This window comes from Pelobates fuscus, chromosome 1, assembly GCF_036172605.1.
Source record: "Pelobates fuscus isolate aPelFus1 chromosome 1, aPelFus1.pri, whole genome shotgun sequence".
Taxonomy (NCBI): domain Eukaryota; kingdom Metazoa; phylum Chordata; class Amphibia; order Anura; family Pelobatidae; genus Pelobates; species Pelobates fuscus.
This window is the reverse complement of record NC_086317.1, coordinates 56,013,503-56,040,264: the sequence shown is the minus strand read 5'-3', so window position 1 is coordinate 56,040,264 and position 26,762 is coordinate 56,013,503. Positions and strand designations below refer to the sequence as shown.

Here is a 26,762-nt window from a genome sequence, read left to right as displayed (position 1 = left end):
CATAGATAGGGCGTGTCACAGCATTTGAAAGTCACCTTAGTCTAGGTCACTATCAGTCCCCAAACAAGGCTGGTCATGTTTATGGCATGAGAGTTTCATAAGACAGCCAGGTCCGAAATATCTCTGGCATGGATGTATTTTAAAGCTTAAACCTAGTGAATCATGCAGGACACAGGGTCATGCAGCATTGCTACCTTGTGGTGCTTCATTTAGTTAAATGCTCCAATGAAAATGGTCCTATTCCATTTCATGTCACAGTTTTTCATTGCATCTTAAACCTCTTACAACTACACCCTACAATCAAGTGCTTCTCACTGCCACTGATATCACCATCTCTAGTTGTCTCACTGTTTCAGTGTCACTCCTTCCCCTACAATATTAATTTGCTTTTCACAATGTCACTTTCACCTTCTGCCACATTCTCTTTATCTCTTAATGTCAATGTCTCCCACTGAAAGCCACCTTTAACACAGGGTAAAATTAACTGTCATCATGAAACTATTGCAGTTCCTTGTAACATTACCATGCAGCCTTTCCATGGCACAAAAAAGTAAAGTGGTAGTAAAGTGTTGGGAGTCGTGGTGCAAATGAATGATTATAGAGCTGAGACTGAGGGAAGATGAGTGGGTCAAAATTTTTAAACTAGTGTTTGGCCATGGAGATAGGTTATTTCCGGGCAAGAAAGGAAAATGTTGGTGAATGAACAAGCTTTTTCCCAGGTTCATAATAACCCTAAATATAGCACTACTTTATTTTTCATTTTTCCAATGTCTCTCTTGCTCGCTCTCTCTTTTACTCTTTCTATATCTCAATTTAAGATCCTGATACTTGCTTACAAATCTCTACACAATGCTGCTCCAACCTACCTATCCTCACTGATACACAAATATGTCCTATCTAGTCCCCAACGCTCTGCTGAAGACCTACATCTATTCTCAGTTCATATTCCTACCTCTGATGCTTGCCTTAAAGACTTCTCTAGGGCTGCACCATTCCTATGGAATGGCTTTCCCCTCTATGTTAGACTTTCACCCAGTCCATACTCCTTCAAAAAATCTTTGAAAACTTACTTCTTTAGGAAAGCATATCAATTAAACTATCAACAGCAGTCCCTCCCCACATCCTGATTCCTCTCCTGCAACTGTCAACAAAACACTAAGCTCTCAGTGAATACTATCCTAACAAGCTACTTTTCTACTCTACCCTTACCTTTTGTGTCACTATACCCCACTCCATCTAGCATGTAAACTCATTGAGCAGGAGCTTCCATCCCTTTGTTCCTGTGTGTCCAACTCGTCTGGTTACAAATATGCGCCTGTTAGTCCACCCATTGTACAGTGCTGCGGAAATTGTCGGCACTTTATTAATGATAATAATAATAATAATAATAATAATATATGTCCAGTTTTTGTTATCTCCCTTTTTCTTTATCCTTTTGTCTCTCAAGGTGACTCTTGCTTCTCTCATCACTCTCATCCTCTCACTGTCATATTCTTTATCTCCCTGTCCCTTTCGCTGCGAGTTCTTCAGTGATCTCATATAAAGTGAGCACTGAGTAACATGCACTGGTTATGTGAGAATTAGGTAATGCACATTTTCAGGTTGTCAAGACAAGTGATCTAGTGCACCAATACCTGCAGAGTTGACAGTTGCCCAGTCCTAATACATAGCTGAGTAGTTGCATGAAACACTGCTTTTACCAAGTTTACATACATTTTGAGATAATATCATGCTTGGACCCCTAGGTCACTTTGTCTGCTGACTGGAAAAGGGAGGCTTAGAACATTAGCCCTTGACTCCTTCTTACTTATAATGTGTATTGCCACACACTGCATGCTGCACATGTCATAAAAGTTTTTTTTTTTTTAAGTAAACTAATAGGTTTCCGTCCTTTACTCAACATACACTCATGTACAAGATAGCACTACATGAAAATAAATTAAAATTATGTTAATATACAGTCTGATATTCATACCCAGTCATACTACACCCAGGACAATTATGGAACACAAGTAACGGATTACAAAAACATTTACCAATGAAATAAAAGTAGAGAATTGTAGAAGTTATATGTTACTATAACTCTGCAGATAATAATGCATTATCTTTGGAATCCCGATAATTTTCTAATATACTTAAAGCATCCAGAGACAATTTGTGATGGAATAACGAGTAAAACACATCAGTAGACCATGCATATCAAGATAACTACTACATGGTATTATCAAATGTGCAAAATTACTGTAAAACTGTATATTAAGTACTTTGCTTCCATAGAATTAGTGAAATAAATAAATGTATCAAACTAATTCAGCTCTCAGGCTGTTTTGGAATAGTAAGTATCCTTATTTACCTCGGTAATAGTTCCAAAACAGATGAAGAGATATCTGCTGGCAGAACTTATTTCAACACTTGACTAATAGCCAATCCTCAAATATGATAAACATAGCACATTATTTTCACATTTCTGCTATATGTAACTTAAAACGTAGAGGCCAACTCTAACTAATCTTTCTTGTTATTTCATTTTGTAGCAATTGAGTGTGATACCACCTTGCATCAACTCTGAAATGGGCATATATAACTATGATTTTTTTTTTTTCACAGAACAGATGAGAGAAAGGCTGAACCTAATGGTCGCTTGTCTCTTTTCAGCCTATATAAACTATGTTGATAATAATGACCTCACCAGTTACTGGATTCTGTTTTCATAATAGAATTATGTGCATATTGTTTCTCTCTTTAAAATATATATTCACATGACGCCTTGAGATTTATTTTACTGAACTGTGGGAAATGCAAATGTTGACCCCAAATCGTCAAATTGGACAAATTCAGCAACTTGCTTATGCTTTCAGTTCACTTTCATTGGTCTACAACCTGTAATTCTGAATTAATCCCACTATATCCCTCTCACTAATAGGTATTGAAGAAGGCAGACAGTGATCTTCTAAAAACTTTAAAACTGTTGAACAAAGACATCACACTGCAAATGTCAATCTATTCTTGGTTGAAGATTTGTAGACTAAAATTCAAGGCAGGAGCGACATGTTTTAATGTTATGAAAGCATTGTGATTAGTTGACTTTAAAGAAATTCATTACAGTAGAAGTAACATCATGAATTTTAGTCTGGACAGAACCCCCACCCCAGACAGTTGATCTAGAGGTAAACATTGATTTTTGTTTAGTTGCAATTTTAGTTTTCTTTTGTGACTCTGGATGTTTACTTTTTTATTTTTTTTTATTTTAGCACCATCACTTTTGATGGCTTTTATTAACAAATCTTCATGTTGAAATAGAAAAGTTTGAAGCTCTTCAGTCAGGAAATTGGTAGATAAAATGAAATATTTATTTCAAATAGTTTTTTTTTTTTTATTTCATGTTTTAATTTGGCCTTCCCCTCGCTAATACCTATTAGTGTAGTCTTATGTTTGGGTGGGGTAGTTTGGAGCTTGAGGGATTTTTTACACATTTTATACTTCTTCCATATTCCATATTTATAAATGCAAACAGCAATGGGGTGTCACTGTTTGCAACTATAAGTAAACATTTGTGCCAGATATTTTCTCGGTGGTATGCAAAACCTACACTTATACAGGAAAATAATAGATCTGATTATGCTTATGCTCAGATATCAGTTTGCAAGTTATGTTTGTAAATTATAGTTTGCTTACTTCCAAGTATAACTAATTTAGGCCTCAATTTAATATTGTTGGATACACTTTTCAAATTATTTAATATTGTTGGATAAGCTTTTCAAATTATTTAATATTTTTGGATAAACGTTAGATTTTTTTCAAGATATCTAAATATCAAAAATATATCATATATAAAAATATATCAATATACTAATAACTCAAATATTACAAAATGTAAATATTGTTTCATAATACTAAATCATCTTAAAAATTTTATATAACTTTACAGCTTTTCCAACAATATTAAATTGTGCCCTTAGTCATCTACCACAGTATCATTGCCATCTACTATAATGACCTAAATGCAACTGGAAAAAGTGGAGAAGCTACATAATTGATAAGAGAAGGGAATATTTACGATATGACAAAAGGAGGAAAGGTGACATTATAAAATATGAAAATAGATACAGGTCACTGGATGCTTGTCTATAGGGGCATGTGGGGCAGCTCCTCCACAGTTTTGTTAAAAAACGAAAAATAAATCACATTTATATGTGTGGTAAAGAGTAATGAGAAGTATGTGTTGGCAACAAACATGCTGTGTTTGTCATGATAATATCTGCAGTTCTCACTGCCCTTTTATTGATGACTGTTGATGCTGCAGAGATGCTGAACAAATAATGTTATGAAAAAAATTCACATTTTCGCACTGGCTGTGCATGTGGACACCAATACTGGATGTTGTGTTGTCTAGTCTTCTTGAGCTTTCATTTGGTAAGAGCACTAGGTGGCAAGTTTCACTTCTTTTAAGTGGTAGTTGTTTTCCAAATACATGTATCCATAGGTTTGTGGTGTTGATTAGGGCCCAATGTTTCATTTGATTATGTTATGGCAACATAGAGTTAAGGGGGCTAAGCTCCCCCCAAAAAAACAGGGATCAGCTCTAATGCAAACAGATGTGTGATGACCTGATAAGCATGAATTTACAAACAACAAGAGGGAGTCTAGTAATACTACAGGGAGTTGTATTTAACATATAAGAAAGGAAAATAGGTTTTACTTTAAGAATAAAAAATACATATTTTTGGCCCTAAAATGCAGTTTTTTTCAATTTCAATACAGGAAACAAAATATATCAAATATATCAAAAAGGTCTACAACATATTCACATATAATTTATTTATAAAATGTACTAAAAGTAATATTTTAGAATATTAAGGGCTTTTCCCATATACACAATTTTCAGCTTGTGTACATTGTATACGTAAAACTGACATGGAACTGACACTGCATGGAATTTTTATATTTTTCACATGATTACAAATTCACCTCCGTACTGGCAAAAATGCCCTAAAAAAATATACTATAATAATCTTAACTACATTGTCAGCTTAGACATAGAGCTAAAAGTTTTACATTTTTGCAATCAAGTGACACTTACCATTTATTACCAATGTATATTCCGCATGGCTTTGGCCAATAGAATTTGTTGCTTCACATCGATAAGTTCCATTGTCTGTTTTGTTTAAAAATGTTATCGTCAATTCTCTACCATTGACCACCATTCTCTCAGGGTCAGGAAGTTCTCCTCCATCCTTTGTCCATAATACAGGCTCTGGCCTTTGGGAGAAAAATAAATCAAAACATGTTATAAACAGTACATATTAGTAGCTAAATGCATAACATTACAAACTAGGGGTACCCTAGTGAGGTTTATCAATTTTGTTGTAAAATTAACCTGTGTGACCTACTTATGTTCTAAATGTTAGAGTGTGTAAATGAAGGGGTGTATATCTGTGTAACAATTTATGATTTGCAAGTCATATTGTTTCTTTTGAATTTCCAGGACTAATTTTAACAACCAAGAAAGTACTAGATGCAAAACTCAATGGCAGATATATGGCCGTTATTATATGTAATGTTGTGCCAAATTGCTGCTAGGGTAAGAACTATAATTTGACCTTTTTAAGGACCTTGAATGAAACATTTATAATTTATAATACGACTCAGACGAGACTCGAATATAAGACCCTAATGCTCCATTCTAAACTCACTTACACAAAATATCAGCTAAACACTTGACCAGGACACAGTTGCCAACTTAGAGGAACCAATTACATAAACTGAATTAGTGTATGAGCTGAAATAATCAAATTAATGCAATACGAGATAGTAAACTATAAGCTTAAGCTATAAGAGCACATAAATGAGTTCTTCCTAAGAAGCGGAAAGATTGTGTAGTGTTGAACAATGACCTCAAACTGTTCATAAAAATCTTACCCATTAATTTATAACCACTTGCCTAACCTGATTTCCCCTGACTAGGATTCCATGGGAAAGAGAGCCATGGAACAATATGACTTCTCTCCTGGTCTCGACAGACTTAGAAAAGGTATTTTCTGTTTATAGTCTTACAGCAAATAGGGCTAGGCCCCAATGCGATATAATGGATTGCGCACAGCCAACCGTGCAGGTTTATGTGAATAGTGTGTTGTTCAGCCCCTTTGATATCAAGAAAGGAACTAGACACGGCTGCCCCTTATCATCCCTATTCTATGTCCAAAGCCTGGAACCATTCTTGATTGCAATATGCACTAACCCAAATATCGCAAGAGAATAGAGCAAGGTTCCCTATGCACATAGATATTTCCTCCACATCCCTATTATATTAAGATAAGGTCTCCTCCCAGAGAGAACACAACACATCCCAAATTATACTAATTTCTAGGAGACAGATCTGAAATACTCATTCATAACTGATGACTGGGGTAACCTGTTCACATTAACTCACAAGTCATCAATTTGCAACCAATGTCAAGAATCCAGGTACAAAATGCTAACTCACTGGTACAAGACACCAGATAAGATAGCAATGTATAAAAAAAGACCAAGACCCGGGATGTTGGAGATGCAAAAAAGAACTAGGGACAGTGTTCCACATTTGGTGAGAATACACCCAATTCCAGCCCTTCTGGAAGCACATGCACAATAAACTCTCAGACCTTGCTGACAAAACTATTTTGAGGTGTATTTACTGCATTATTTTAAAATCCCAGTCAGGCAATACCATAACTTGGTTAATAAATGCTGCCATAATTCCTTTCTTCTTGAGGCAGAGGTCCATACTTACAGTCTGAAACTGGATCACTAGAGTGGAGGAAATATGCTAAATAGTAGTGCCTATTTCGTCCTGTTCGAACTACCTTCAGAAATATAACTTAATCTGGTTTTACTGGACTCATTGATTGTCCTCAGTGACCATTACCCCTTTTCCATCCTACTCCCGCTCTTCTTTATTCCACTCTATTCCTCATTGTATCTCACCTCTTCCTACCTATTACAAGGAAAATAAAGAAGGGCAAAGGAAATGAGAGGAACATGGATGGGAAGGGAGAAAGCATATTCCCCTTTTCTTCCCGATTCCCTTCAGTAACACAATTTCATATCCTGGTTAATCAATGCATCACACTGCTTCAATTTCCATACTTCAATTTGCTGGATTTGCTTTATTTCTACAATATTTTTTATTTGATTTGTCAAATATTTATGACAACTGAACAATATGCAAATCTTTGTATTACTTTATAATTTCGCTCCAATAAAGCATATAAGCTACAATAAAAATCTGCATGTTGGGTTATGAAATTGTACACTTAAAAAGGCAGTGACATGAGTCCAGGACATCGGAGAATACAAAATACTGGCAAACAGGAAATCTTTTGTATTATCTGACTGACTACTGCTTTATTGTGCTATTGGAACCTAGACTATAGTATGAATTAGCCCATCTGTTCTATTCTCCCTGTGTATTAAAACAGAAAACAGATTATGATGGCAGCAACCCATTGCTAATGAGAAAACAACTTCTCCATCATTTTGAAATATTTTTTATATTTTATTTATCCTGGTTTTCCTTATGCCACACATAACCCACTGATACCCTTATCATTGCAGATTACCCCTAGAAACAAACTTGTATAAAAAAAATGTCTATTAATATCATGACATAATATATTAGCTGTTTCCTAAAGAGAATATAATGTATCTCAAGGTAAAATGTAGGAAAATATAGGAAATAAAATTTTTCCTCTAAAGACTTTTTTATTATTTGATTCATCAGTCATTTATGATTAGACTGATATTTTTTTTTAACCACACGTCACACTGAAGACCAAGCTCCTCACTTGTCAACTAAAGATAGCAAGACTTAACTTTGTAGACTCAATGTTGTTAGAACTCATGTATTATCAATGTGTATTATCAATATGTTTATTGTTACTACATTATGTGTATATATCTTTGAAACACTCAATACATGTATTTGAAACAAAAAAAGATAGAGTGACTAATTTTTATTTCTTTTTCAGGAATATGAAGTCAGTCAAATGAGCTATTGCTTGAGGTTTTTTTGTTTCTCAAACAAGGTCTTCCCCAGTGTACTTGAGGTAGAAGCCATAGATCTAATTTTCCAGAAAGATCAATAGTACTATGATGAATTCATAAAAATATTTTCAGAATATCTTAAAATTCAGGATAATTATATTGGCAGAGTTGCACAAAAGAAAAGAGTGAAACTTAGTTTCATATTTCAGCAGGGAGGAAACCTTGATGTTATTTTGAAGAAAAAAGCCTTTTATCCTTCGGAATTTTGCAATTCCTTGGGATACATTTCCAAAGTAGAATCTAGAGCAACATAAGGAATATGAGCCTTTTTTCTACAGGAATTTTATGAGTGCAATTGACAAAGATTTGCATTCTCTACCCCTCTGATATATTTAAAGGTTTCTGAGAAGGAAATGTTACTCTAGACGTTAATTAGGAGTGGTCACTCATTGGTAGAACAATTTTCATAATTTGTGCAGTAAAGATATACTTCGTGAAAGGGAAAAAGTCTTGAAATAGACATGAGTTCCTATGGCCTGCTATCTTTTCAGAGTACAAGCACAAAACATTAACTGTTGACTCATTTACTTTTCTATATACATTCTTTAGATGTGAATGTCAAGTAACAACATCAAAAGCAAGTATGATTTTGAATCAAAGGCATTTAAAAATGTATAACGTGATATATAAAATCAGAAATACTCTAAAACATCCATGTAACTTCCCCTCAAAATACACCAAATGAAACTCACAGTAAATTTGCAGAAATTAGAAAGAAAACAAAAAACAGCTGACAGGTGAAACGTGTGGGGATATTGTTACTGTATCAACACAAATTGCACCTTTATGGGTTTCTTTGTCTTTGGCACTTAAAAATGGGTATCAATTTTTTATTTTTCTGTAACAAACTTTAATATTAACATTCTAACAATAGCAGCAATGTTTCAACCCTATGGTCTTTTTCAAACTTGATAAAGACCTTAGGGTTTAAAAGTTGCTGCTGAACACTGTGGTTCTAATAAAAATGCTTAACTAAGCCTTGCAGTGCCTGGACCACCTTGGAGTGCCTGGACCTTCCTTTGGTGACTATTAACTATTTATTGGGACTTGGTGCTGGCCCCTGGTTTGGTTGCACAGAGTCTTTTATTAATGGATTGAGTGCAGTTTCGTATTTTGGTTTCTAGTACGATAAACTATTTTTGACTAGTCTGCATCCCCGTTCACTTTTTTGTATTTCACTTAGCATTATTCAACCTAATTAATAATGTTTAATTAAAGTAAACTATGGGTATCATCAACCAAATTTAATTCAGGTAGACTGAAACTGTATATTTTGTGTGCAAAGTGCCAAAATGTTTTCAATAATTTGTGTAAAAATAACATACATAATCTAAAGGTTATGGTTATTTGAGTTCCAATAACTTTTATGGTGTGCATTTGTTCACTTTAGGTTTTTGGCAGTAAGCAAAATATTCAATATTTTTTAATTATCTCTTCAGCTTTTTCTTATTTATAGAACTGGATTCTCAAGTTTTTGTGACTTTCATTTCTTTTCATTATTGCTAGAAGAGAACTTGAATATTATGCCTGGCAATATGTTCTATCAATACATTCAAAATTACATTCCTTACCATAATGCATTTTTCACTGTATTTGCCATAGGTTGAAAATTGTGTTCAATAAACAACTTCTGCAAAACATATTAGAAATGAAATACAGCTATAGTTTTTAGATCTTGAGCTGGACAGGTCTCATATAGTGCCAACTGTTTCCAGTTGTATCTGAATTATATATTATATACAACTCACATTCTATTTTAGTTTATGTTTTTTCTGTTACTACCGATTAGGAGTAGTAATCAATAAGCTTATGTCTGGCAAGCATGCATTAAAGAGAGAATTTGCTGCAGAGAGGGAGGGTGACAGATCAATAATTATATGCAAACATTATAAGACTATTTTAAATATATAAACAGAAGGACCGATGAATAGACAGGTAGGCAGACATAGATGAAGTAGATAGATAGATAGATACTGAGATTGTTTCAATTTAAAAAATGTACATTTGCAAAACCAATCACAGACATCAGCTTTAAAGCTTTACTTATTTATTTAATCCCCACTCAGTTTGAGGCAAACAAGTTTTTTTCATAATTTTTACCATTATGTAAGGAATCTATGCTGATCCCGTATCAGGCAGCTTTCATCAGTCCAGAAATAACATGCCTCGAATATCACCAGATGTTAGAAACAGCTTATCCCGTCATACAAATTTGAACCTAAACCTTAATAAAAGTTTAGCATTCGATTTTTAAAGAAGTCTTAGAGTGCAGGCTGGTTGTGGAATGCTTTGCAACAAATATATTTGCATCTTTGATATTCTACATGCTAAAAAAATCAAGAACAGAATGCGTCTACCATACTATACCAAAGCCTGAATGCCTGTTGGGGAAATAAACTTTATTGGAATATATGTAAGCAGCAACATGGAGATTTGTGGCCAATGGGAATTCACTTGTCTCCAGGCCAAATTAGACTCTATGGAAGTATGGGAGAGGGATCTCCAGAGGAAGGTATCTCTAGCTAATTGGCCACAAATTACTTCAAATTTAAAATTCTATACAGGTAGTACTTGAAACTGTCCCATCTCAAGAACATTTACTCAACTTAGATCTCTTTTTGTGCATTTTCAGACACATAGGCCCCTACCTCATATTTGGTGGCAATGTCCACATATTCAGATATTTTGGAAGAGTGTACATGCTGTAGTTAAATATATTGCTCCCTCCATTGAGAGTGTATCACCTGGATTGTGTCTATTCAAGTTCATTTCTGATGTTCCACTAAAGTTTATAGAATACTAGTAGGCCATGTTTTAATCGCGGCTACAATGGTTGTACCCAGATATTAGAAATCAACTACAAATTTCAGTTATTGAAGGAGTTTGGTCCCTGGTTTTGGAACATTTGTGGAAAACTGTCAATGGCAAATATTATAAATATATTTTTTTTTATTTCATTTACATAAGTCATTTCCAGCAATTGAGATGTTGCATTATATACCAGAATTATTAATTTGTAATAAAAAATATTTGTATAGCGTGACATCACATTTAAGTCAAATGTACATACAAATATACAAATAAACACATAAGAAAAGTAATGACTGCACTGTCTAGGGCCCGATAGTAGGTGTCTAATGAAAGATCTCCAAAGTTTACAAAACATAACTTTTCTTTCCCCTGTTTCTTCATTTGTATTTCCCTAGTTTTTTCTCTCCTTTTTATGCCCTGTCATTAATATCTCCTTTTCCCATTACCTGTCTACTTATTACTTTTATCTTAAGGTAAATTATCTTTATTCCTATACAGAAGCCAAGGATTCCATAATTCTCTATATGAGGTATATTGTCCAGATATGGCTAAAATAATTACTCTCCATTGAGTACTGATAATCTATTTGGTTTATTATTTCATGCAATAATGGAGGTTGAGTAGATTTCCAATTTTGAGTTACGGTTATCTTAAAGGATCACTATAGGGCCTGGAACACAAACATGTATTCCTGACCCTATAGTGTTAAAACCACCATCTAGCCCCCCTGGGCCCCTCATGCCTCCATAAATATAGCAAAATCATACTGTATTCAAGCCTGAAGCTGTAACTCGGCATTCCTAAAAAAAAAACAAGCCGTCTGCTGATATCATCAGAAGTGGTAGCCTGATCCAATCACAATGCTTCCCCATAGGATTGGCTGAGACTGACAAGGAGGCAGATCAGGGGCAGAGCCAGCACAATTCAAGCACAGCCCTGGCCAATCAGCATCTCCTCATTGAGATGAATTGAATCAATTAATCTCTATGAGGAAAGTTCAGTGTCTGCATGCAGAGGGAGGAGACACTGAATGTTTGGAAGCATTTTAGGCAGCCATGACCCAGGAAGGATCTCTCACAGCCATCTGAGGAGTGGCCAGTGAAGTTATCACTAGGCTGTAATGTAAACACTGCTTTTTGTCTGAAAACACAGTGTTTACAGCAAAAAGCCTGAAGGTAATGATTCTACTCACCAGAACAAATCCAATAAGCTGTAGCTGTTCTGGTGACTATAGTGTCCCTTTAAGAGCAAAGAGAATATGAATAATTAAATATCGCAAATATTCTATATAATGTAAATTCCATTTGTTTTCTAGTGTTTCTGTTATTGTTCCTCGCCCAGATGCATCTCCATTTGCAGCACATAATATTAATTATCAACCTATGCAAACTTTTTTTGATTTTAAATATGTTGACACACTTACACCTTGTTTGTACTGGTATAGTGCTTATTATAATGATGCTATTGCCAATCACATAATCGACAGATGTTTTTCCCCTGTTCCTATTACGATATTATTCATTGATATATTTTTTTCATTTGATCTTTTTCCTAATGAATGTTCATTCATTTATATTATCTTGATAAATGTTGATTATTATTATTATTATTTCCTTTGTTAAAATTTTAAAACTTTCCAATAAAAAACATTTGATGGAATTCACGTCAGACCATTCAAGCAACCAATAGGAAAAGAGTTTGTTTTCTCTACAAAAAAAGTAATCTGGGGAACATCTACATAACTATACACCTCAGTCAGTAGATACAATCTTCACATCACATTCAATCTTTAATAACTAACGTAAATATTGAGTTGGTTACCAACCTTGACTTTTATTATAGCACTTGTCCAACCACTGTTTGTAAAAAAAATAAATACAAGGACTATATAGGTTGGATACACACACCTATCCTTCACACATCGGCACTTCTAACCTTGCCTCCTGTACTAGTTTAATTTTTTTTTTAAATATCTCTATCTATGGCAGGGGTTAGAGAACATCACCACTGATGGCAACTCACATCTGCAGCCTAACCAGTTGTTTGAGTTCAGCTACTGTAAAATAGTGTGTATCTGTGAATGTTCTGGCTTGTTACAGGAACATTCCAAGCACCATAACTCCCAAAAGTGAGAGATCCATGTTAAAATCTGCCTTGTTCCAAAAGTTGCAGATGATCATTTTTAGAATGTTTGATGATCAGGTTGAAAGGCGTATTATGGGTTAAAAAAACACCTCATGCAGCTGATCTTCTAGAAATTAAACATTTATTTTTTCACAAATCACTGCCCACTTTAGTGTGTTTGTATTTTACTGATTTATTGGGGGGATTCATCAGGGTAAATTGTGTGCCATTTTGTTTGCAATGAGCTAAATTGCAGCAATTACCATGTAAACCAGGGGTGCCCAAAAGATAGATCCCCAAATGTTTTAAAACTACAGCTTCCATGATACTATGTCATAAAGGAAGGCAAATGCATGCAAAGCGTCATGGGAGTTATAATTCTGAAACATCTGGGGAACTACCATTGGGCACCCATGATGTAAACTTATAGAATGTCTCTTAAATGTACATGTTTGCGTCTGAGATAGCACCTATTTTCTTGATAAACCTTGATAATCACCAAAATCCAAATAAAATCTGCCAAATGCCAATATATAATACATCTTTACTACTGTTATTTTGAACGAAAAAGAAAGGTAGAAAACAAATTATAAATAGGACAACACATGCAATTGTTTCAGAACGACATAAATCTAACAACGGGAATTACAGTGCCATGTTATTTATTATTCAAGCATATCATTTATTTAAGCAAGTATTGTTGTTTTCCCAAGGTATTGGTTATTAACAAATTATTAAAGCTACTCCAACTGTTATTAAAATGTGTTTATTTTATGTTTTTTCTGCTTCTTTCTGTTTCTCTATTTGTTATAAGTTGCTTCACACTGTGACAATTTGTATTCCTGTCATGCTATAGAAAAAAATCTTTACAATGGATTGGTATGCAGTCTGTGAGCTATGCATACACATGGACATGCATCAGCATGCATTGTTTAAGGGTCTATTTTAGCCACTAATCTTGAGGTTATATGTTTATGTTTCTATGAATTTTGTATAGTGTCAATTCTGAAATAACAGTTTACTAAAACGGATATTGTTACTTTGTTTTTGTAATTTATGCTCATCTCCTGATGTCATCATACTTTTTCATTACTATTATTATTATTATATTTATATAGCACCAACAAATTCCATAGTGCTTTACAATGGGTGGACTAACAAACATGTAATTGTAGTCAGACAAGTTTGACGCACAGGAATAGAGGGGTTGAGGGTCCTGCTCAATGAGCTTACATGCTAGAGGGAGTGGAGTAAAGTGACACAAAAGGTAAGGGAAGTAGATTGGTAGAATAGTATTCACTGAAGACTTAGTGTGGGTTTTTTCTTTTGTTTTTTTATACTTTGATTAACCTGACATACGCTCATTGAACGTCTAAGAGGGTTGTTCACTAAAGTAAAAATTGCTTACAATTCAAAGTTAATTTAACAGATTAGGACAAAACAGCCTGTTAATTCTGGTTTCAGTTGCACTATTTTGTCCTTAATTTTAAATTCACTTTGAATGCTCTTACGTTCTCACTTTAGTTAATACCTCTGTTAATCTCAATGCTGGAAAGAAGGTTAATTCTTCTGCACTAGTAGCAAGGATACATGGCAGTGCATGTCACAAAGTACCTTGACCAAGACTTTTGTGTGAATTACATTTCATAACGTAATGGTATTCGATAAGAAGTGCTGAAATATATATTAAGTATTCTGGGTTTTAAACATGTGTTACAATTTTACCCAGTTAAAAATGATTGATCAACACTGGCCTTGTAGATACATGAAGTTGTTTTTGTTTTAAATTTGTACATAGAACCTAAAAACATAGCCTTATATTCTGATCCTATTTCCCTATCCATGATAAATTGGGCATTTCTACTACTGAATAAGCAGACTTCATAATGCTACTAGTTTTACAGGGCCTCACTCACCACACATGTCAATCTAAAAACGAATCATTTTGAACACTACTGCAATGTTCTACAAATGGAGAGACATCCAAAGGGAAAGTCACAGATGATGTAATTTCTAACTTTACTGTGCACACTTTGTGGATGTTCTCATGATAATGGTTTATATTTTTATTGTAACCAAACCAGCACATTTACTGGTTTAGTAGTTAAGGGGTTAAGCAGTATGAAACATATACAATAGCGACGGTTCCTTTAGAACAGATCTCCCAAAATGTAATATTTTTTTTTTTTTTACTTCTTGCGTTTGGGGAAAAAAAAATCTTTTCACCACATCCAATTATATTTCTAATCTTAAAAAAAGGTTCGGAAACTGCTTAAACATTTATCAAGTTCCCCCACCTGTTTCTGCTTGCACCAGAGTTCGATACATATACTAAAGTTGACTTTATATTAATTCCATTTCAATTTTTAAAAAATGGAAAATTGATTATGAGTTTTCTTATTGCTTACATACAGATGTTACATTTCATTTAACAGCAGTAGGAGAAAGTTAATGCAGTAATTTCAAGCATATAAAAAAGAAGATGATGTCATGGCACTTGGGAAAGACTTGAATGCTGTATGTTGATGAATATACATATTTTGTCATATTTTATTTTTCTGTACTTGGATGATAGCAATTTCAATAAAAAAAAAATCAATGTTTCACATTATCATGCTTTCTAAAATGGTGAGAAAATAGATATGTATAATAATTTGTATATTGCAATACACTGGGTTCACTGACAATTTAGACTATAGTAGGATTTTACTATTAAAAATTAAATATAGATTGTAAAGAAATAAATCCACTTTAGCATTTAGATGTACTAGTACATGGATGTGTTTATCCGTTAACAGACAAAATACATTTTTATGAACTTCGAAAATACTTTTTTTTGTTTTTAAAGATATAAAGACAGTCTTTTAATGCAAAAACAAAAGAATATTTGATTCTGCATTTACACACTTAAGAGGACCAAGAGAAAAAAACACTAAATACCTCAAATTTTTACATCTTTAAGAAATGGAATTATGCTTATATAATTGTTTCTCAATTTCACTAATAAGGCAGCTTTATAAAACACAGAGAAAGTACAGCTTATCTGCCAATCAATATAAATATATATATATATATAGTTTTATAACTTAATAAGGTAACACAATGTATTATAGATTATGTATTGTTTCAGACACATTGCCTTAGAATGAACAAATTACATTGTATTTAAATTTTATGCTTGCTAGTTTCCTTCTATTGTTGTTTGTTTAACAGTAACATGTATTCTATGATATTAGGTTTGACCTATGTTGCTGCTTTAGCTGCATTAAAAAATAATATTTTTCTCCACAACCTGAGGGGCAGGAATTAGTCTAACATTTTTGTACCATAAATCGCTCCTCTTGTCATCTAGACTATTGCAATACCTCATTCGTGCATTGATTGGTTTCCCTGTCCATTCATAGTAAACATTGGGCATTTTACTTTTTGTTTTGTTTGCAATGTGAAGAAATCAATAGAAACTGTAAAATGTATTTTCTACACATTTATACAGTATTAACACACTCACTGGTTACTGTAAACCATGTATGTAGACAAAAACTAACTGTCCGTTATCTTACTGAAATAATGTGTAAGATGCAACTCTATGATAGATACCTTAAAGCCTCACGTTGTGCTGAGCGTAATATATGGTTCCAAATAAGTGATTTCTAAAATTACTTGTCAAATTTAGAGTAGAGGGACGGAGGCTTCAGATCATACCCTTCACTCCTTCATTATAATGACTTAACTTCATGAGGTCCATGTGCACATCAAGTTTTAGCCAGGCACTTGCGGGAGTTTCCACGAGCAACATAGATAGATAATATGAATACCTTGTCATTGGCCACATTTTTGGAAATAAGGTCCAATACAACTAAATTTTATTCATTTTTGTATTTATTTTTTAATTCATTCAATCAATGTACTGTTCTGATTTACAATAACAGGTAGTGTCACTTAAGATATAAAAGAGCAAATTAATCAGATTGGTTTTCTATTTTTTCTTATCTGACGAAAATGTTCGGTCTTTGCTGTTATGTTTCCTTTCCTGCTCAGACATATAATTTTCATTATAAGATGACATAACTGCTAAAGTGAATAACATGTTATGTCTGAGGGAATTAACTGATAATCCCCTGGAATATATAAGACCATTCACCTCTCTGATTGGTATTACAAATGTACATAACTGTATCTTTTTATGAAAAGATTAAGAAGGCTCTTCTAGTTAACACCATAGGAATGATGTGCCTCATCATAGGAATTCAAATAGATTCCAAAAAGCTCTGTTTTAAATGGCCTCATTACCTTCTGAGTCAGAGGTGATCATACATTTTTAACTTTGACCACCCTCAATTATGTGATAAAAATAAACCCAGAAGGGATTTGTATATCCTTAAATGTAATATATTTTCACACCCTTCCCTCATATTATAATCTGGAGGCCTAAGAAATACCCAAGAAAATGTACTTCCTTGTAATGGAATTATTATTATATACTCGACAAATAACCAAGAGGCTTTAACTTTAAGAGTTTGCATAATGCCCAACAAAAACAACTCATACAGACCATGAAAAACATAAATATCCTTTTGTTCTGCAAAAATAAAATTTTGCTTCACTTACTAACTTGGTAAGGTAAATACAGAAACTTGACTTTCTCATTAATCCAATATGTTAAAATAAATAGTCATAATAATAATACAGTCCTCCAATTGAATGATTCAATTTGTTATAATTCCTAAACATAACTGACAAGATAAAAAGAGAAATTTATTATCTGCCTCATACATAATGTTTTGCAAAGAAAATAATGATGATCCAGGCACTCAGGTTCAATCCAGTGGGCAGATTTATTGGAGTAAAATCGAAACAATGTTTTGACCCACAACAGGGCCTTTGCCTTGTTGTGGGACGAAACGTTGTTTCGATTTTGCTCCAATAAATCTGCCCACTGTATTCAACTTGAGTGCCTGGACCATCATTACTTTTTTGCAAATCACATTGTGAGGACTGGCCAACCTCAGACCCGGTTGCACCCTGGGATCCAGGAGAGTGCAGTATCCATATTGGTAATCATATATAATGTTTGTGAATGTTATGTACAGAAGCATTGCATCTTTTGTGTTATTTTTTTCAATACTGTTATGATTCAGGGACTAAGGAAACACTTTCACTTTTCTGTAAATACTTGTAGTTCTTTGAATGTGGGCAATAAGTAATATATTGTGACTATCCCTTTAGTTATATTTTAATTCATAAATACCAGCATATTCAGCTGCGTGCGAATGCCTATTAAAGGCAATTGAGAATAAGATGTTCTCTTGAATCCTGAGATGGTATCAACCCATTTTCTACCTCTTTCATGTGCAAAACTATTGGAATTCCTAGTTTTGCTGTAAGTAATAAGGGGAACCCTGACATTCTTCTCCTTGACACAACGTACACCACATTCTGAACTCATCAATCTAATTTACCTAGATGACACATTACTCATACAATTTATGTTTAGTTTACAAATACAATTTATATAGTTCCACGTTGTTGCTATTTCAGATTCATTAACATTAGTTCATTGTTCTCTTAATGGCTGCATACTTTTTATGCCATGATTTCCTTTTCTTCTGCTAATATAATAAATGGTTATTCTTGGTTTTAGTCTACAGACAGATGTAAAGTGTTTAGTAACACAGGTTACTTGTTGTCTTGGGTTTTAGATGACATAATGGATTAGTACATTACACAGTTTTACTTTTTATGTGTGTATCCTCTGTAATACAATAAGAAAAAAAAATCATTGAACAGGATTTCAAAGTGAAATCATACAAATCTGACCTTTCTAATTGACATTCTAACATATTGCAATGTTTCAAAACATATCACAGCAGTACAAGGAGAATCAATATCAAATCTTGCAAAGAAATCACATTTTCTGTATCAAATAATCTATCATACCTTCATTGACAATGATGCTTGGAAGAAGTGCTGTTTTCAAAAGGTAACTATATCATTTTTTCAAGTGAAATATTGCAAGGAAATATTTAGCTAATATTTATAATTTTCCATTACTGTAAGAATATAATAAACTAACAATGATGAATTATAGCTGGCCAGAAAAATCTAAATTATATGACTCATCGAAAGTATCCTTTTCAAAGGATGATTCTAAAAATATTTATTAGATAGTTTGTGTGTATATATGTTTTATATGTGACTGTATATTTACTAGAACTCTAAAATACAGGAACCAGACTCTATATTAATCTTGGATTCCTAGATAACTTGGTCATGTGTAAGATGTTCAATAAGGAACTGTAAATTAGTTTTTGCACAGACGCTTCTATGGTATATTAAAATAATTGTGAGCAAACAGAAAAACAAAACAATTTTAAATCTTGAAATGGATCTCTTTCAATTTTTGGTTGTATGATAAGTTATAAGGGAACATATGTTATAAATATATTTGTTCATGGTGGTATTCTGAAAAAAAGGGGGTACCAGAAAATTATATATTTATTTAGTCAAATATTTCACAAATATTAATGGATTTGTTTAATTTATCTGTGTACACTGCTCTCTTTCTGTATGTGTTTGCAACAAAAACACATTTTATTTTCTTGTGGTGGTATTCTAAAAACTGGGTACGAGAAAGCTATATTTTTATACACTGCTCTCATTCTGTTTGTATTTTCAACATAAACACATGTCAATGCAAGGTGTATTGTAAACAAGTTACTGAGTCTCAAGACCCCAATTCAGGACCATTTGACTAATGAAAGAAAAAGATGAAAATACACGAACTTACTAAGGCCTGCCACAAAGCAATCAATATTGTGCAATTTAGTAACAGAATCTGACACCCAAAAGACAAGAGGTGGAAACGTATATTGCAATGGCAAACAAGACATAAATGGTCCAACGTCTCTGCTCATTTTGAAGCACTATTTTGTTTCCACACCTTTCTTCTTTCGAAAAGTCTTATGCAAATCATCAAACATTCCTAACAACTTTAATTTAATTATTTAAATGAACATAGCATCAAAAATGTATTTTCGTTGTAAGGTCTAGTTTAGTTAAGGGTTACTTTGAATCTACATGTTCCTTTGAACTCATGAAAATTTGTCTACGATTGTCATATTTATATGATACTACCTTTTGCTTATTAACAGTGGGCTATCTATTTCCTCCTATTATGCTTAGAGCAGCATCAACAAAACAAAGAATTGTGAGATATTACAGTTGTGGTAATGAACTGCTGTCTTCTACAACAGCTGTTACACTGTATGTAAATTGTACAAGTGCCAAGAAGTAGGATAGCCCAATTATCCAATAAAATATTAACATCTTAAAGACCAGTGAAAAGCCAGGAATGTCTCAATATAAATAATTTTGTCTAATGGCTGCTCCTACCATGTGACACCCTGTTATATTCACATAAAATTGTAAGTGAATATAATAGTGACTTAAAGGGACATTATAGTCACCAGAACAACTACAGCTTAATGTAGTTGTTCTGGTGAGTATAATAGTTCCCTTAAGGCTTTTTTCATGCAAACACCGCCTTTTCAGAGAAAAGGCAGTGTTTACATTGCCTCTAGGAACACCTCCAAGTGGCCACTCTTCAGAGAGCCACTGGAGGTGCTTCCTGGGTCAGTGCTGCCGAAAAAGTAGCTCTGACATTCAGCGTCCGCACGCTCTCCATGGAGACGCTGAATTTTCCTCCTAGAGATGCATTGATTCAATGCATCTCTATGAGGAGGTCCTGGATGGCCAAAACAGCATTTGACCCCGCCCCTATGGGAACGCATTGGATTGGATACAAATCGTCCATTTTGAGGATGTCACAAAGGGGGTGGAGCCAGCACCGGCGGAGTTTTAAACTTGTATAGGTGGCTAGGGGGGGGGGGGGAAAGCCACCTAAATTGTGGGTTAAACACTATAGGGTCAGGAATACATGTTTGTGTTCCTGACCCTATAGTGTTCCTTTAACATACAGCTTGTATACATTTTTGTCTATTCGTTACAATTAAATATGCATTATGTTTAAGAGATTACTTTATTTTATTTTTTTCTGAAGCCAGAGGAAAATGGCCAGAGGAAATGGATTAGCATTTTTGTGAAACCAAACATTAGCAAGCATACAAAAAACATTATATGCAAAGAGCTCAGTTTCCAAGAAGCTTAGTGTACTTGGCATGTAACAATGACATGGTGTCATTTTTACACTAACTACTATATGTTTTTTATATACTGTTCCAGGCAAGTATCTGGAAAATGCATAGATGTAATTTCATTTTTATCAGCAGCTTTAGAATACCCATCTACATGCAAACATTATGAAACATACACCATGTAATTTGAGGTGTCCTGTCTATAGCATGTTACATGCAATATAGTAGCCATTTTGGAAGGATTTTGAGGAGTAAAAGCTATATGCAATAAGACATTTTAGGTCTATTCATTAAACAGTGAACTGTAGTGAATTGAAAACCCAACTGTAATGTTCAGGATAGTATTATCGAGCTGCAACTATAGTTTCATAGGAAATAGTCGCCAAATATGCATTTTTTGCCTACATTTTGCAATATCTTTTTTTATTTGCTACAATGTGACTCAAGAAATGTAATTCTTGTATAATTCTTGTATAGTTGATAGCAATTTTACTAGAAAACCTATGTCTATTTATTTTATGGACAGAAGATACATTTAAACAATAACAAATTATTTTAATTAGGTATTTATGGGGGCTTGACCTCTGGGTGAATTCTACCTTATGTAGTTAAACTGTTTTTGACAAACTTCTACCCAGAAGATTTGTCATGCACTTTCATCATGCTGCTTCCTCTGTCTTCAACTTCAGCCAATGTAGTAAAAGCATTGGGTGGGAGTCCAAAGATTGGATGAGAGTAACAGTGGATGCTTTCATCCTACCACTGACAGCTCATTGCAAGTAACAATACATACTTATAGCTGCAATAACTGGCCAGTGACAGGTTGACACCATCAGATGATGTTTTCTGCCAGACACCTAACCAGTGCTTACGTTTTAATACATAAGTCAATATGTTGGTCACAGGAGGAAGCATGAAGGACTCCTGGAGAAAAACTCTGGGATGAAACCATTCAATAACTATTTAAGCTTGTTAAGTAGCAGGGGGCCCTGGGACTTCAACCCCAATAACAACTTCATTGAGATTAAGTCGCACTGAAAGTGGGGTGGGTGCTGGAATGTTTCTCTGTGTACTATCACCCCAAGAATGATAATCATCAGTACATCAGACTATAAAACACAGGCAAACAACAAAGCTTCTGATATTTCTTGTAAGGTGAAATTGGGCATCTTGCTCATAGTAAAACAAGACAGATATAAATAGTTCCTTCCCATAAAAGTACTAAGAGTAGTAAATGTGACCCGGATAGTAAATCTGAATTAAAACTATGGAAGAAAGAGGCAAGGAAGAATACTGTTAATCTCTTTGATCACTAAGAAATAAAGTATTATTCTATATGCATCATGAGTTGCTTAAAAACAACGTTTACATTAATACTGGAAACACAGATTAAATGCAGTTGTGGCATGTGAGAATTGTTGTAATAAAAGTAAAATATATTACAAATGTAAATATCAATCTGTACACTAGGTCAAGTTAGTATAAATACAGATTTTCATCTGTAGCAGCAGATTTAGATTTTTGTAAAAAGGAAGTTGACTTTGCTAGTACAGTCTTTGATAATTTACGTGTGCTATAATGTGACTGTATTTCTCTGTTGTTTTTTTGTTTGTTTGTTTTTTGTTTTGTTTTTTAGGTTCAGATCAAAAATAATACAACTACAATCCAAAGAAAATCTACATATGAAAAAAAGAGGAAGGACCTGCATCCAGACTACTGAAAATGACACGGCAAGTGAGATATAATATTTGCAATGGAAATGGGGTAATATAATCAGCAAACTATGGAAACTTAAAGCAGAAAAAAAGATTTGCAAAATATGACTTGTGGGATGTGCTGGATTAAGACAGAACTTCTGACAACCCTAGAGAATGGTAGAGAAAGAACAGATGAGAAAAAGCAATTATACGTCTGCTAGTGGAAGATAATCATTTTATCCATATCAAGAAATAAAACTCTAAAGGTATGTGGGCTGCATTACAGAAACTGCAAAATCATTCAGATATAAACAGCATTTTACATTTTCTGTGTGGACTGAGAGATCGGGATTGAAAAGAGACAATGTTCTTCATGGTCATTGATACTTCTGTGTAAGAGATGGTGAAATAGCAATGTGGATTTAGGGATAACATGGAGGAAAGTCAGGCAGAGGGCAATGTCTCCAAGCAAATTTCCAAACACAAACAGTGACCATGTTATTGATCTAAAACAATAGAAGTAGTAGACAGTAGTACACAACCTCTGGGCTACCATGACTTGGGTACCTTCCAAAAACCAATGTGCTGTAATGAAAGCTGGAATCAGAAAAGACAATGCTTCATACAAAATTATATTAACTAAAGTGAACTGAAACATTAGCCTGGAAAATCAGCCAAAACATTTATAATCCAAAGTCATTTTAGGTGAAAAGAAATAGTGTCCTACATGTTATATGCTGCTTTAGTCTTGGGGTATGTTTAAACCACCATAAGTGGAAGGACCCAAAAAAAGAAGCTAGACAAAATAAAATATCAAACAATGTCAGCAACACTAGTCACAGAGCCTTTTCAGAGCTCTGGAAAACCGGTAAAACAATTAAAGGGACATGCTGGGCATCTAGAACTGCTATGAATGGTTTGACAATAACATGTTGGGCACACGTGGTCCTTCTGATCTGAGTTGGTCTAAGATAAAAGTTCATACTTCCACATTCTCATACCATCTCATAGGTTTGACATTGTTTTTTTTTTTTGCTGAGAGTAGCAGGTAATGTCACTCAGCCAAAAAATACAGTTGATAGAATTGAAAGCTGTCTAAGTACCAAAGGCAGATTTTTATTGGAAATAGAGGCACTATTTTTGCCCCAGTCAGAACCTTTCTCAAGCCACATCATTCTCAAAAACATAGTGTATTTATACATCAACAATAACGTAATGATGAATACATTTGAAACCAGTTATGAGTTATATGACCAGTTGATCAGACCAACTCAGATTGGAGGGACCACAGATGCCAGCACAGCAAAGTGAGTGTCAAACCATCCATAAGCACTTTAACTGGTGGACAGCATCAAAGAACTCCTGGGACCATACCCATTAAAATGTACTACAGTGTCCCATTAAGAGGGATTTATGAGAGGGCATCAGTGAAATGCATAGGTGTCATAACTGCAATCCCATTTAGAGAAGGGAAAAGTACAGAAGTCCTTCCAGTATATACAGATGCCACTAAGGAATCTAAATGAAAAAAAAACTTGGTCAGATTAGCATTTACGCTAGCAGATGCAATCAGACGAAATGAAAAAAAAATGAGTACTCACAAAAAAGAGTAATTCTCATGGACTAATGTAGGTCCATGCTTGCAGTCCAAGAATAAAATAAAAATTATTAAAATGGACATATGTCATTATTTGTATTAATTAAAGATTAACCAGTGTGAACATGAAAGGCAGCACAACAAAACAGTAATTTAAAATGTTTTTGTATTAAGAAAAAAAAACATGGAAATATCACTTGTAACTTTAGAACAGTAGAAAAGAAGAGTATCCTTGACTTAAATAAAACAAATTAAACATGGAATTGTTGTAAATACTTCAGTATGTAAGCTGCCAAATATAAGAAAACGCTAATGGACCTATATTAGTAATGCAAATGCATATAATTAAACTAATGTGGTTGCTTATTTTGTACTCAATGTAGCTCCTGCATGACATATTGACTCTCTATGATGGCAAAAGGTTAAGTATAATTAAAATTGTGGAAAAAATATATATATATTTGGCAAAAAAAAAAAACTCCCATTGAGCTTACTAGGTTTCAACATGTACTGTACAAGAGCTGCAACAACTGCTTATATGAAAATAATTAAAAGAAACAGGCCCAGAATTAGGAATTCCTAAAAAAAGAGTTTCTACCACTCTTCGTTTGTTTATAAGCTCTGCTGTGTTTTATATATAGGTTCTGCTGTTTTCCATGCAATATAACATAACATATACTGCTGTTTCCTTATTGTCAAAAACCCAATCTATGAGACACCATGACTTCATTACTATATGAGATGGCCAACATGCTGATGGAACACAAGCAAGAACATATTTTCCTCATCATTCCGTGATACAATGTACTTTGACTATTTCTATCTGCCCAAGAGATGAAAGGTTGATTCTTAGATGTAGATCTACTGAATCTGTGGTATAGAATGTAGGATTAAAGATAGCAAAGACACTGAAAAAAACCTAAAAGGCCTTTAATAGTCAACAGAAAAAAAATGCATCTCCAGTACTAAGAGATTCTTATTGAAGGATCTATGTGGGTTTTTTTGTAATTAAACTGCAATATTAAAACGATGTCCACAATAAGAAACAACACTTAATAGTAGACTAAAATTATTAAAATGGCTCATTCACGTCTTTTTTTTTTTTTTTATCTGAAGACCCCAGATTTAATATCCAGATGTATCAGCAATCCCTCAAAAATGGTAAGTGGATCCGGACCCAGGGTCAAAAAATGATCCACGGGGCATTAGGGAGAACTGATTAACTGATCCCTCAGCACTCAGTTGAAGGATTCATAATGTTTCAGATCCACTGATATGGCCCTGTTGTCTCTGTCCCTAAAGGTGGACCAGGTAAGGCCTAGTATTGCTTGTGGGATTCTTTGCATTAGCAGATACATTTTCTACTAGTGAACGCAGTTTCTTTCCTTGCTGGCTATTCAGTTGGAAGCAATACGGTCCTGGCGTCTCTGTTATGAAAGTGTAACAGTTAACCTTGCAGACTTCTACCCTGAGCGCTAGCACTCTGGTACTTGAGTTGCTAAATCCCCGGCAAAGCAAGATACACGGCAGAGTTGCACAGGGTTTTACAGGCTATGCTATTTAAGTAAAAACTGCTAGCAATTTTCCTATGAGCCATTGCACTAAAGCAGACCATGGATAGTTACAACACAGAAAGAGACATTGAAGCTTCTTCTTGATGTAAAAGCAAACTTAAAATGAACTGCTTTATTGTAAGCACACAGCTTTTTCTACATATACAGGCAGTACACACATGTTTGCATAGTACAGGGAGGAGTATATAGATACAGTAATTGCATTGGAGAAATGGTCAGATCCAACTCTTGCAACATGATGGGTCTCCTTGACCAGCTTGCTTTAAACATACAATAGGTAGGATGTGACACTGTTGACTCAGTCCAGCCTTCCACTGTGCTGGCTATGCATATTACAATGGCTTGATAGGTACATTTCTGAATCCCATCAGACAGCCTGGCAGCTAGCTGAGGCATCTGAGACCAAGAGTAACTGAACACATTGCACATGCACTATTATTATTATTGGTATTTATATAGCGCCAACTTATTCCTCAGCTCTTTACAATAACTAACATAGCTGTTCCATTTCCCTCTTGTAATCCTACATGTTACAATAAGATTGAACACAGATCTACAATGTAAGACTGTCCTGAGATCATCATACATCTGCCATAGTTCTTCGCCTGCACGCATTCCATCACAAGCGATGGCAGCAAGATGGCACTGTGAGCTCTGGAATAGGGAGAAGGATATAGGGCATTCGTCACAACCATATTGTTATGAATATGTTTAATTGATTCCT

The 26,762-nt window shown here is 34.2% G+C and overlaps 1 protein-coding gene across 3 annotated transcripts in view; it reads right to left on the bottom strand.

The window, feature by feature from the left end:
- The window catches only part of CADM2 (cell adhesion molecule 2), a 1,213,566-nt gene that overhangs the window by 95,928 nt on the left and 1,090,876 nt on the right, over nt 1-26,762 (bottom strand). For all 3 annotated transcript variants that reach the window (XM_063448670.1, XM_063448687.1, XM_063448678.1), the window contains one exon: nt 5,081-5,259. In XM_063448670.1, the coding sequence (XP_063304740.1) occupies nt 5,081-5,259 (179 nt within the window). The remainder of the gene's footprint in view (nt 1-5,080; nt 5,260-26,762) is intronic.